The 12,793-nt window shown below is 50.7% G+C and overlaps 1 protein-coding gene across 1 annotated transcript in view; it reads right to left on the reverse strand.

Moving 5' to 3' along the window:
* The window catches only part of LOC121855712 (protein groucho-like), a 91,767-nt gene extending 89,221 nt beyond the window's left edge, over window positions 1-2,546 (reverse strand). Inside the window, exons 1-3 of the mRNA XM_042350803.1 lie at window positions 2,541-2,546; window positions 1,623-1,714; window positions 1,236-1,299 (exon numbers count right to left, since the gene is read on the reverse strand). Of these exons, the coding sequence (XP_042206737.1) occupies window positions 1,236-1,299; window positions 1,623-1,714; window positions 2,541-2,546 (162 nt within the window). The remainder of the gene's footprint in view (window positions 1-1,235; window positions 1,300-1,622; window positions 1,715-2,540) is intronic.
* Window positions 2,547-12,793: the final 10,247 nt, after the last annotated feature.

Consider the following 12,793-nt stretch of genomic DNA (forward strand, 5'->3'; position numbering starts at 1 on the left):
CACCTCCCCTGTTGCGTTCTGAGCTATTATGTGGCTGGTGAGGGCTGCCGTGAGCTTAACTGAGTTCTGATGTTCGGTGGCAGCAATCTCCTCCGGATTGGTCAATCCCATTCCTCCCAGTCTTGGTGGAAGCGTAAGGAGTGATCTTTCTGCTTGGGTTAAGTCAGGGTGTTTCACTAAATTGGGAATGAAATTGACGCTGATAGCTTCTTCCAGAGGGTGGAGGAGGGGTCCGATATCGGGGATAGTGCGCATCAGGTAGTTCCAACGATGCTTGACTCCATGGGTGAATGCCGCAAAAGCCGCATGTGGCTCTGTGTTAGCAATATCAGACAGAGCTTGGATTTCCCTAACCCACTCATTCACCTTTCCCGCTACGTATTCGGTCTTGAAGTCCGTCGTACCGATTATTGCGCCAAGATGTCTTTGGCCATCCTTTGTTATTTTGACCTCACTTCCACCGAACACCTCCATTGCCCAGTCATAATGTTCTGGCTTCACAATGAGGAAGGACTTGCTGGCGTTTGGGTGGTACCCTATTTGTGGATCATTAGATGTTATCAGGTCCCACCACTTTTTGATGTCATCCACTTTTCCTGCTCCTGTCAGGTCGTCAGCATACGCCACTTGCTTGACCTCAGTTGTTTCAAATTTTATTGTGTTGGAGCACGGATAGACCATTATTACGTGGCCTCCAGCCTCCCCCAATAGCCACACCTTCGCCGCCATTTTAGTACCTTAATATTAATTTCCTAATACATAAGTAGCTACCCTAGCTGTGTTGAATAGTTGAGCCGCAGATCTATGCGGCATTCAGTGACTGTTGCCTCATAGTCAATATCTGCAGCTGTTGTCGACTTTGGGGCCGATGCTCTCGTTCCCCTGAGGCAGAGCAAAGCAGACCTAACGAGAGAGAAAGACAGTCGACATCTCATCCAGGCTGTAACATAACTTCTGGGCTGCTGCTTCTGTTCGGAGATCTCCTCCGCGAGTCTGGAGTAGAAACATCTTGCACTTGGTCCCATCCCACCAGAGGTTGTGAACACTAGAGGAGTGAAGCTGCCTTGATCAACGTTCTGAATTCTCTCCCCATATGCCCTTATCTTGTCGTCTACTACTACTACTACTACTACTACTACTACTACTACTACTACTACTACTACTACTACTACTATCAAAACTACTACTACTACTACTACTACCAATAACAACAAAAAACAAACAAACAAACTCACCATAACATAATGTCTCTGCATCTCTGACTTTTCTTGAACTAATTTATCAGCTTCCAACTTGATACTGAAACAAGAAAAACAAACAAAATTAGTCAACAAGAAAACAAAAACAGTTAAACCTTGAGTACGGTGGTTTAATCCCTTGAGTACGGTGGTTTAATCCCTCAAGGAGTTAAACGATCGTACTCAAGGGGTTAAATTATCGTACTCAAGGGGTTATATCATCTTACTCAAAGAATTAAATTATCGTACTCAAGGGGTTAAACCACCGTATACCGTACAGTTCGTAGTGTTGTGTTAATAATTGTGGATGTAGTAATAGTTGTTGTTGTTGTAATAATGATAACTACTTCCTGTCTCCCCAGCACTCATTATCACCTCACTAACTACCCCTGAATTGCTAGCAGGAAGCTGGTATTTGAGCCAAAGATCCGCTTCCTAAAATTGACTGACAGACCATTAACAGCGGATGGTCGAGTCTACGGGGTATAAAAAACGCAGGCAATTTGAGATAACTGCACCCTGCTGAAATTGTGGGGGGTGGGGTGTGTGTGGGGTGGGGAGGGGGGGGTGTGTTGGGGAGGAAGGCCACTCGACCGGGATGTTACTTGAGGTTAGGTCTTAAATTGGTGTTTCTGTTGTTTGAGTTGTGTGGTTAGGTTAGGTTGTGGTTAGGTTAGGTTGTGGTTGGTGTTCCTGTAATATCGAGGTTTAAGCCATTATAGCTTAATTGTAGGGGGTGGGAAGGAGGAAGAGGGGGAGGAGTGAGGAAGGTGGAGTAAGGAAGATAAGGAGGAAGAGGAGTAAGAAGGAATAATGAGAGATGAGTAAAGTGAGAAAAGGAAAGGGTGTTGTGTCGTTACCTCACACGACAAGTGAGGGTAATAATGATACACCACCTAACCTAACCATAGTGTGTGTGTGTGTGTGTGTGTGTGTGTGTGGGTGTGTGTGTGTGTGTGTGTGTATGTGTGTGTGTGTGTGTACGTGTGGGTGTGTGTGTGTGTATGTATGTGTGTGTATGTATGTGTGTATGAGTGTGTGTGTATGTATGTGTGTATGAGTATGTGTGTATGAGTGTGTGTGTGTGTGTATGAGTGTGTGTGTGTATGAGTGTGTGTGTGTGTGTGTGTGTGTACGTGTGTGTACGTGTGGGTGTGTGTGTGTGTATTGAGTCCACGACACAGTTCTATTGACATGTTTATCCTGCACCGTATTTATATAAACCCACTTTAACACAGTGCCATATTCACACACAGTGCCACATTTAGAGTTATAGTGCCACAGTTATAGTGCCTCATTTACAGCCATGGGGCCCCTCGTCAATGGCACTACATTTATACAGTGCCAGGATCACATTTATACAGTGCCAGGATCACATTTATACAGTGCCAGGATCACATTTATACAGTGCCACACCATAGTAGTGCCACACCTAGATCATATATACGGCTTATAGTGCCATCATATCATTTATAACGTGCACCATATTATATACCAATTCTTAACCCTGCGTAACCCTGCACAGCACCACCCCTGCAGCACCACCCTGTGCCACCCTGCACAGCACCACCCCTGCACAGTACCACCCCCAGCACACACCCCTGTAGCACCACCTGTACAGCACCACCCTGTACAGCACCACCTGCACAGCACCACCCCCTGCACAGCACCACTGCACAGCACCCCCTGCACAGCACCACACCCTGCAGTACCACCCCTGCACAGCACCACCCCTGCACAGCACCACCCCTGCACAGCACCATCAGGCCATCACAAAATACGCCTTAAACACATTGGCCTGACGCTACTCATTCACGATCAAACTCGTTTCAATAAACTCGTAGATTGAAATAATATTCTGAGTGTTGGCAGCACTTTATGGTTGGGCCCGTGTGCTATATTTTTATAGAGATTAATTGACATTCAGTGTTGCACAGCCCAGCAAAATAGACTAGAAAAATGTTGCAAAATTTTTTACACGATATATATTTTAGTTGATACATATACCGAGCTGTCCACTCACATGTGTCCAGTCAACCAGTCACCCCCGTGTACCCAGTCACTCAGTGTGTCCAGTCAACCAGTCACCCCGTGTGTTCAGTCAACCAGTCACCCCGTGTACCCAGTCAGTTAGTTACCCCGTGTGTTCAGTCAACCAGTCACCCCGTGTACCCAGTCAGTGTGTCGTGTTTGAATGTGAGTCAGTCATAAATTTTTTTGGTTAGTCATGTTTCCAGTTACTCGGACAGTCAGATACGTTTTTAGTCAGTCAATCAGTCTCCCATTCAGTCTTATTTGCAGTCAGTCCCTCAGTCATACACGAAACAGTCAGCCAGTTATGTATGCAACTAACCACTCTTCATCACCCAACCACTCAACCTACCACTCATCCGTTCCTCACTCCACCACCACCCCTCCACCACCCAACCACTCTACACCACCCCACCCTCCTCCGCCACCCCCACTCCACTCCCCACCCAGCTACTCAAACGTTCACTCACTCCACCACTCCACCACTCCACCCACACCACCCACCCTCCCTCCGCCACCCCCCCTCCTCCCCCACTCAAACGTTCACTCACTCCACTCCACCCACCCCCCACTCAACCACTCCACTGACCCAACCAAACCCCCCACTGCACCCCCCTCCCCTTGGGCTTGGCGTGACCCGCTAAGGTCAGCAAATTAGTTAGTCCAATATTTGTTAAGCCATTATGAGAACCTTTATAGCAGTTAGGAAGCGAGATATGTTTGTGTAGTGTATTAAAGCCCATTCTCCTGTGTACCTTCGACGGCAGCGCAAATGACTTTTCTTTCTTCATACTAAATTACTACTGGGGGGTGTGTTGGTGGTGTTGGCTATTCTGGGGTGTGTTGGTGGTGTTGGCTATACTGGGGTGTTGGTGGTGTAGCTCTAGGGTGTGTTGGTGGTGTTAACTATACTGGGGTGTGTTGGTGGTGTTGGTTATATACTGGGGTGTGTTGGTGGTGTTGGCTATACTGGGGTGTGTTGGTGGTGTTAGCTATACTGGGGTGTGTTGGTGGTGTTGCTATACTGGGGTGTGTTGGTGGTGTGTTGGTTATACTGGGGTGTGTTGGTGGTGTTGGCTATACTGGGGTGTGTTGGTGGTGTTGGCTATACTGGGGTGTGTGTTGGTGGTGTTGGCTATACTGGGGTGTGTTGGTGGTGTTGGCTATACTGGGGTGTGTTGGTGGTGTTGGCTATACTGGGGTGTGTTGGTGGTGTTGGTTATACTGGGGTGTGTTGGTGGTGTTGGTTATACTGGGGTGTGTTGGTGGTGTTAGCTATACTGGGGTGTGTTGGTGGTGTTGGCTATACTGGGGTGTGTTGGTGTGTTGGCTATACTGGGGTGTGTTGGTGGTGTTGGCTATACTGTTGCTTCTTCTGGCTACACTGTTTACAAGAGGAAATAGAGAGAGAGAGAGATACAGGTGTTACAGGTATATGTAATTAATGTGTACCTGATGATTCGTAACACAATGACGTAATACAGTAATATATATATATACATAGTGTCTCTACCTGTATTTTTACCTGAGATTATACCTGTAATCTCACCTGTTATCTGTACCTGTATTTATATCCTTAACTGTATCCACTACCTGTACTTGTTACCTGTATTTTAATTTACCATACCCACAACACCTCCCACCCCCTCCCCCCAACCAACGCCCCTTCCTGTAAAATCCCCCCACCCATCCACCTACCCACCTCTATACATTCATTCCCCCTCCCGTCGCTAAATAGACCATGTGGATAGAGGCATCGAAGCCTTCCCAAGATCCCAGGAATGATCCACATGGCCTGTAGCTTGATCCGTTCATTAGGAGGCGGATCCACAGTTGTATGTTATCAAGATCCACACAGATTATGGACAAAGCTCATACGCACCTGTGAACCACGAAATATAGCTCTATTTGTTGGAGGAGGGATTTGAGAGGTAGGTTTAGGTAGGTTTTGGAGGTAGGTTTTGGAGGAAGGGCTTTTGGAGGAAAAGGTTTGGGAGGAAAGGTTTGGTTTGGGTTACATTAGGTTAGGTTAAGGTTAGCAAGAGTTGGAGGGGGCTTGGGAGGAGAGTTTGGAGGAGGGAGATGAGGTCAAGTGTGTAGGTGAATCAATATTGGAGGGAGGAGGGCTCTCTTAGGTCAAGTCTTTGGAGGTTAGTAGAGTGGTCTGGCCTCCAAGCCTATTTTTTTTGGAGGTTTTTGGAGACTGGGGTAACCTACGAGTCTTTAAATTGCGTTATATGGCATGGAGGTTGTGTTGAGAGTGCGTGGAGAGTGCGTGGAGAGTGCGTGGAGAGGGCGTGGAGAGTGCGTGGGGGAGCAATGTGGCCTGGATGGGAGCGTACACAGGGCGTGGAGAAGCATCGTAGCGTGGTGGTGGTGGAGGAGCATGGAGGTGGAAGCGTGGAGCGTGGTGGCGTGAGACGAGGCGTGGTGGTGGTGGCGGCGTGGAATGGCGTGGCTCGACGTCACCTTCCACGCGCCAATCCACATCAGTACCTTCTCCCCCGCCACCTTCTCGCCCACCTTCTGCCATACCACCGTACATTTGGCCTTGTACTGTGTGATAGTGTGGTGTGGCAGTGGACCAATAGTGTATCTGGCTTAGTGTGGCTTTGGTATGGCTTTGTGATGGTATGGTAGTGTGCTGATGTATGGTGGTATGGTATGGTAGATAGTAATTGTGTATAGCAATCCAGACCAACTCAAGGTTAGTGGCTTTTCCTTCCCTCCTTCCATACTCCTGTCTCTCCTTCCCTCCTTCTCCCTTCCTTCTACCCACCCCTGTTTCTTCCTCCCCTATTCCTTCCCACTTCTTCTCTTCCCTTCACCTCCTCCTTCACCTCCTTCCCTTCACCTCCTCCTTCACCTCCTCCTTCAGGCTCCCCACCGTCCTAAATCTAAGAGGTCAGTGGACGCCGTTGTCAGATGTCCCTAGGGTCTGTGTACACGTCACTAGAGCGTGGTGAAGGTCTTGTTACACGCCAGGCTCTCCTTGGTGGCGTGGCGGGGCGTGTACATTGTAGACGTGTGTGTGTGTATGTGTGTGTGTGTGTGTCATATACTTACACACACACACACATAGTGTTGACACCTTCAATTTATGTGAGTTACTGAGCCTGAAATAACACCTCAGACACACAGCTTTTACTCCCACAGGTTGTAAGAATGTTTAGAGTCTCTTAAAACATTCTTGGCCACGTTAAGTCATTTAGACTCTCTTAAAACATTCTTGTACGTTAAGAATGTTTAGAGTCTCTTAAAACATTCTTGGCCACGTTAAGAATGTTTAGAATAACTCATAATATTCTTAACTTCTGCTGATCTTGTGCCCCTCAGTAAGCATAACCAAATGTTGTGTGCCTCAGTAAGCATAACCAAATGTTGTGCCCCTCAGTAAGCATAACCAAATGTTGTGCCCCTCAGTAAGCATAACCAAATGTTGTGCCCCTCAATGCATAACCAAATGTTGTGCCCCTCAATGCATAACCAACAACAAACCGAAAAAAATTACCTAGCTCCTCTCCTCCCCCTTCCCCCTAAAATAAGAATTCCCTCCAGAAAGTAACTTTAAAGATAAAACCCGCTGGCCCAGGTAAGGATAAGCAAGTGTTACTTTGGTATAAAGCTCACCCAACACCAGGCCCCTGAGCGAGCGTAACCAAATATATCCCACACTGGAAATAGGATTATAAACTAACCTCTCTCCTCTCTCTCTCTCTCTCTCTCTCTCTCTCTGACTAGCAGCCATCTCCTCCACACCTAAACCCTCTCTCACCACCTCCACCAGACGCCATGACAATAAATTCCGAAACCTCCCGTCGTTCACGCCTCGATGCTCAGCTGTTTAGGTTCAGATCGCCTGTGAATGGAGTCGGGAAGCGTGAAGATGGAGAGCAGGGAGACGGGCGTAACGCAGCAGGATTACGGGAGGGAGGAAAGATGGGGAGGAAAGATGGGGAAGATGGGAGGAGGACTGGGAGATGGGAGGAGGACTGGGAGGAAAGATGGGAGGAGGGGCTGGGAGGGGACAGATTACGTTGTCTATGTTGATTACTACTACTACTACTACTACTACTACTACTACTACTACTACTACTACTACTACTACTGCTACTACTACTACCTGACTACTACTACTACTACTGCTACTACTACTACTACTACTACTCTACTACTACTATACACCTTGCTGCTGCTCATTCTTACTACTATCTTTACTGCTGCTACTACTTTCTTTCTTCTCTTCTTCTTTCTTCTTCTCTCTACTATCTACTTTCTATACTACTATACTCTTCTACTACTTCTTACTCTTCTTCTTTCTTACTACTTCTTTCTTATCTCCTTTCCTTACTTACTTTCTCTCTCTCCTCCTTACTTTCTCTCTCCTTACTGCTATACTCTGCTACTATACCACTGCTACTACCTGCTACTACTACTGCTGCTACTACTGCTACTGCTGCACTACTGCTACTACTACTACTGCTACACTACTGCTGCTGCTGCTGCTACTGCTACTGCTACTACTACTACTACTACTACTATATACTATCACTACTACTACTGCTACTACTCCTACTACTACTACTACTACTACTACTACTACTGTCCTCTAATATACCTTCTACCATTTGTTTAATATTAAATATCCTGTACATAGAAGCTATCCTATCTGTGTTAAATTAGTTGAGCTGCAGATCCATGCGGCATTCAGTGACTGTAGCCTCGACAGTCAATATCTGCAGCGGTGTCAGGTAGGGGCAGAAGCTCTCGTTCCCCTGAGGCAGAGCAAAGCCGACCGAAGGAGCAGTCGACATCTCATCCAGGCTGTGACATAACTTCTGGGCTGCTGCTTCTGTTCGGAGATCAGCTCCGCGAGTCTGGCGTAGAAACATCTTGCGCTTGGGCCCATCCACCGGGGTTGTGAGCACTAGAGTGAAGCTGCCTTGATCAACATTTTTAACTCTCCCATATGCCTTCTCTTGTCGTTCTCGTTCCTCCTATGCGCGGCATCGAGAGCTGGGTACAGTGACAAGCGGCCATGGGATCAAAATCCTGATGTCGGCTCCTGTCCCGCGTCCAGAATCCTCGAGCACTGACGTCCTACGTTAGATGTGTTTGAAGTCCTGTGTTGGAGATCTCGCCATCTGATGAAGGAGGTCGGTTCTGCTGAAGTCCCGTTTCCTTCAACATATTTGCTGTGAGATCCTTACCTCATCAGCCTCATGCATATGGCCCCCCTTCTTGCAAATGGCGTGATCGCCATCATAGGAATACCACACATTGGAGGGCAAACCATCTACTGGCCAACCGTACTTAGAGCAATAGCATCTATAATTCTTCATTTGTTAAGGCTGAAACCATTTGCCTTATCGGTAACTACTTCACTACCTACTACTACTACTACTGCTACTACTGCTACTACTACTACTACTACTACTACTTTCTGCTACTACTACTACCACTACTACTACTACTCCTTTCTTTCTTGCTACCTACTACTACCTACTACTACTACTGCCTACTACTACTACTACTACTACTACTACTACTACTACCTACTTGTTTGTTTGTTTTCCTGTTTGTTTTGCAACTCGTGAGTGTCTAGAAGTCAATAAACTACCTGAAATGAAAGACCGTAGGGAGACCGTAGAAAGATATAGGGACAACCAAGGGAGACCGTGAGAGACCGTAGAGACCAGGAGAACCATGAGAGACCGTGAGGACCGTGACAAGGACTAAGGTAGCACAGGCGAATGATGGCAGTGTGTGGCAAAGAGATATGATGGTTGTGGTAGAGGTGGTAGTAGTGGTAAGGTAATAAGTTAGACAAGAGTAATTAACCCAAATCGTGAAGTCAGGCTGAGTTTTAAGCAAACCACTCTCCTCCAGCAGTTATGTTGAACCTATAATGACTCAGCCGATGAATGTATGTTGGCAGTAATATTAATGTGGTGGTGGTGGTGGTGGTTGAGGTGATGCATAAAACAGCTGGTCAGATGATTCCGTTCCGCTGAAGCCCCATCTAGGCAGCAGCATCTCCCCTCCCTCACCTCTCAGTTCCCCTCACCTCTCAGTTCTCCTCACCTCCTTCACCCCCCACTTCCCACAGCCCTCTCCACCTTACCACCCTCCCCCTCACCTCACCCTCACCCCTCACACCTCACACCACCCACCTCCCCTCCCCCCTCCCCTCCCCACCTCACCCCTCACCCCCTCAACCACCCCTCACCTCCCCACCTCACCCCTCCCCACCCCCTCCCCCTCACCCCCCTCACCTCCCACCCCTCACCCCTCCCCACACCCCACCCCACCCCCCTCCCCACCCCACCCTCCCCCCTCCAACCCCACCCCTCCCCACACCCTCCCCTCCCACCTCCCCACCCCCCACCTTCACCCACTCACCTCACCCACCCACCTCCCCTCCCCCCCCCTCTCACCTCAACCTCCTCCCTCACACCACCACCTCACCCCTCTCCCCCTCACCCCTCTCTCCACCCCACCCCTCACCCCCTCACCCCCTCACCCCTCACCCCTCCCTCCCCCTCACCCCTCCTCCCCACCCCTCCCCCTCCCACCCCACCCCTCACCCCTCCCCCCCCCTCACCCCTCACCCCCCTCCACCTCACCCCACCTCACTCCTTCCCACCCTCCTCTCACCCTCCTCCCCCCACCTCTCCCTCACACCCACCTCCCCCTCACACCCCTACCTCACCCCTCACCCCCTCCCCCACCCCTCCCCCCTCACCCACCTCCCTCACCCCTCCCACCCCCTCCTCCCCTCCTCCCCTCACCCCCTCCCCACCTCCCCCCTCCTCCCCCTCCCCCCTCCTACCCCTCCCCCTCACCCCCCTCACCCCTCCTCACCTCACCCCTCCACCCCTCCCCCCACCTCTCCCCCTCCCCACCTCCCCCTCACCCCCTCACCCCTCCCTCCCCCTCCCCCCCACCCCTCACCCACCCCTCCCCTCCTCACCCCTCACCCCTCCCCCCCCCCTCACCCCCCTCACCCCACCCTACCCCTCCCTCCCCCTCCCACCCCTCTCCCACCCACCCCTCACCCCTCCCACCCCCCCCTCCCCCTCTCCCCCCTCACCCCTCACCCCCTCACCCCTCACCCCCTCCCCCTCCTCCCCTCTTCCCCTCCCCCCCTCCCACCCTCCCCTCCACCCCCCTCACCCCCTCCACCCCTCACCCCTCACCCCCCACACACCCCCTCCCCCTCCACCTCACCCCTCACCCCCTCACCCCTCCACACCACCTCACCCCTCACCCCACCCCACCCCTCCCACCCCACCCTCTCCCCTCCCACCCCCCCTCTCCCCTCACCCCTCACCCCCCTCACCTCACCCCCTCCCCCCTCACCCCCCCCCTCCCCCTCCACCCCCACCTCCCCCTCTTCCCTCACCCCCTCCCCCACCCCCTCACCCCTCACTCACCCCTCCCCCTCACCCCTCCCCCTCCCCCACCACACTTCACCCCCTCCCCTCACTCCCACCCCTCCCCCCCCTCACCCCCCTCACCCCTCCCCTCCCCTCACCCCTCCCACCCCTCCCCACCCCTCCCCCCTCCCCCCTCCCCACCCCCTCTCCCACTCTCCCCCTCCTCTCCCCCTCCCCCACCCCTCCCCCACCCCTGCCCCTCTCCTGCCTCACCTCACCCCTCACCCCTCCCCCCTCACCTCACCCCCCCTCCTCCTCCACCTCCTCACCCCACCCCTCACCCCTCCCCTCACCTCCCCCCTCACCCCTCCCCACCCCTCCCCTCCCCACCCCTCACCTGCCTCCTCCCACCCCTCACCCCTCACCCCACCCCTCCACCTCCCCCCCACCCTCACCCACCCTCACCTACCCCTCACCCCTCGTGCTCTGCTGCTCCTCCTCGGTCATTTATTAAGATACCTCAAGTCATTTTATCAACATGAGAAGTGGCCACCAACTCCTCTCTCTCTCTCTCTCTCTCTCTCTCTCTCTCAATACAATTTGATCCAAAAGTCAAAAGTGTTTGCTAGTATTCCGAACCCATTCACTAGTCGTCCACTCATTAAATAAGCTCTTCTCAGTCGCAACCCTCTCCTCCTCTCAACTTCTCTCTTTCTCTGCTCCTTTCATCTCTTCTCCCCCCCCTCTATCTCTCTTATCTTTCATCTTTTGCCTCCTCCTCTCCCCTCCACTCTCTCCCCTCCCTCCCCTCCCCCTACCCCTACTTGTCTTTGCCTCACCTCCCTCCCCCCCCTCCCCACCTCCTCCCCCTCACCCAGGCTAAAATACCTCAATTAGTTCAAATTACCTGGCACATTCTCTCATGTCAACACCTGGCTTGAGAATCTGTCTCTAATTGAGAAACTAGTCTTACAGTGTCCCTATATTTAGGCCTTATCTTAATACAGGTACATACAGGTACAGGTATAATATTTCAGTATAATTCACCATGAAGTATTATACTCGACATGTGTGTGTGTGTGTGTGTGTGTGTGTGTGTGTGTGTGTGTGTGTGTGTTCTGTTTTAATTTTATTATTATTATTATTATTAATATTATTATTATTATTGTTGACATTTGTTGTTGTTGTTGTTGTTGTTGATGTGTTCCTAGGATGTTTCTATCATCAACCATCACCACAACCCCGTATCACACCACTATCATAACCATTACGCACCTACCACCAACCAACCACAATTCACCATCATAAACAACTATCCGACCTGTCTCACATAATCACTACCCACCACCACACTTACACAATCATAGGTTCATATTACACACTGCCAGGGTAGCCACAATCAACATATACACAATCCCAGGCAACCACCTCCTCCTACCAACACAATCGTACATCACAACAACCTCTCTCTCATCACCCTCAACAACCACCACCACAACCACCCACCCTCCCTCACCACAACCACACCACAACCCTCACCACCACACACCATGCTCCCAGCCAACTATTCTTTCATCTTTTGACGTAATGAAATAACTACCCCCCCCGTCCCCCATTATGGGTGGTTTATTGGTGTTCAAACCCAGCTTAGATAATAGGCCCTGGTTAAACCATCCCCCAAATTATCTATAGACGTAATGGCGTTTATTGGTAGCGCCTGAAATTTGGGTCGATATATATTAAAAGAAAGTGTAAAATAGAAATACACACACACACACACACACACACACACACACACACACACACACACACACACACACACACAAATTTACAAAATTATAATACCTCATATTTTCTCTTCCTCTCCCTTATAGCTCTCCTATCCCCACTCATCTCCCACTCACCTGCCACCTCATCCCTCCAATTCCTCAAAATGTCTCTCGGTGCAGGAAGCCAGGAGGAGGAGATAGATGGGTGGTGAGGAGGTGGGTGGAGGGAGAGAGGTGAGGTGAGGAGGAGGATCTGTATCTGTCGGGTGGCAGGCCAGCTGGGATGGGAACAGAGGTGGGGAGATGAGGTGGAGGCCAGGAGGATGGGGTCAGGGTGGGAGGTCAGGGGGTGGGGGCTCCAGTGTCGTCTGTCTAG

Source organism: Homarus americanus, unplaced genomic scaffold (assembly GCF_018991925.1).
Source record: "Homarus americanus isolate GMGI-L3 unplaced genomic scaffold, GMGI_Hamer_2.0 scaffold47947, whole genome shotgun sequence".
Taxonomy (NCBI): Eukaryota; Metazoa; Arthropoda; class Malacostraca; order Decapoda; family Nephropidae; genus Homarus; species Homarus americanus.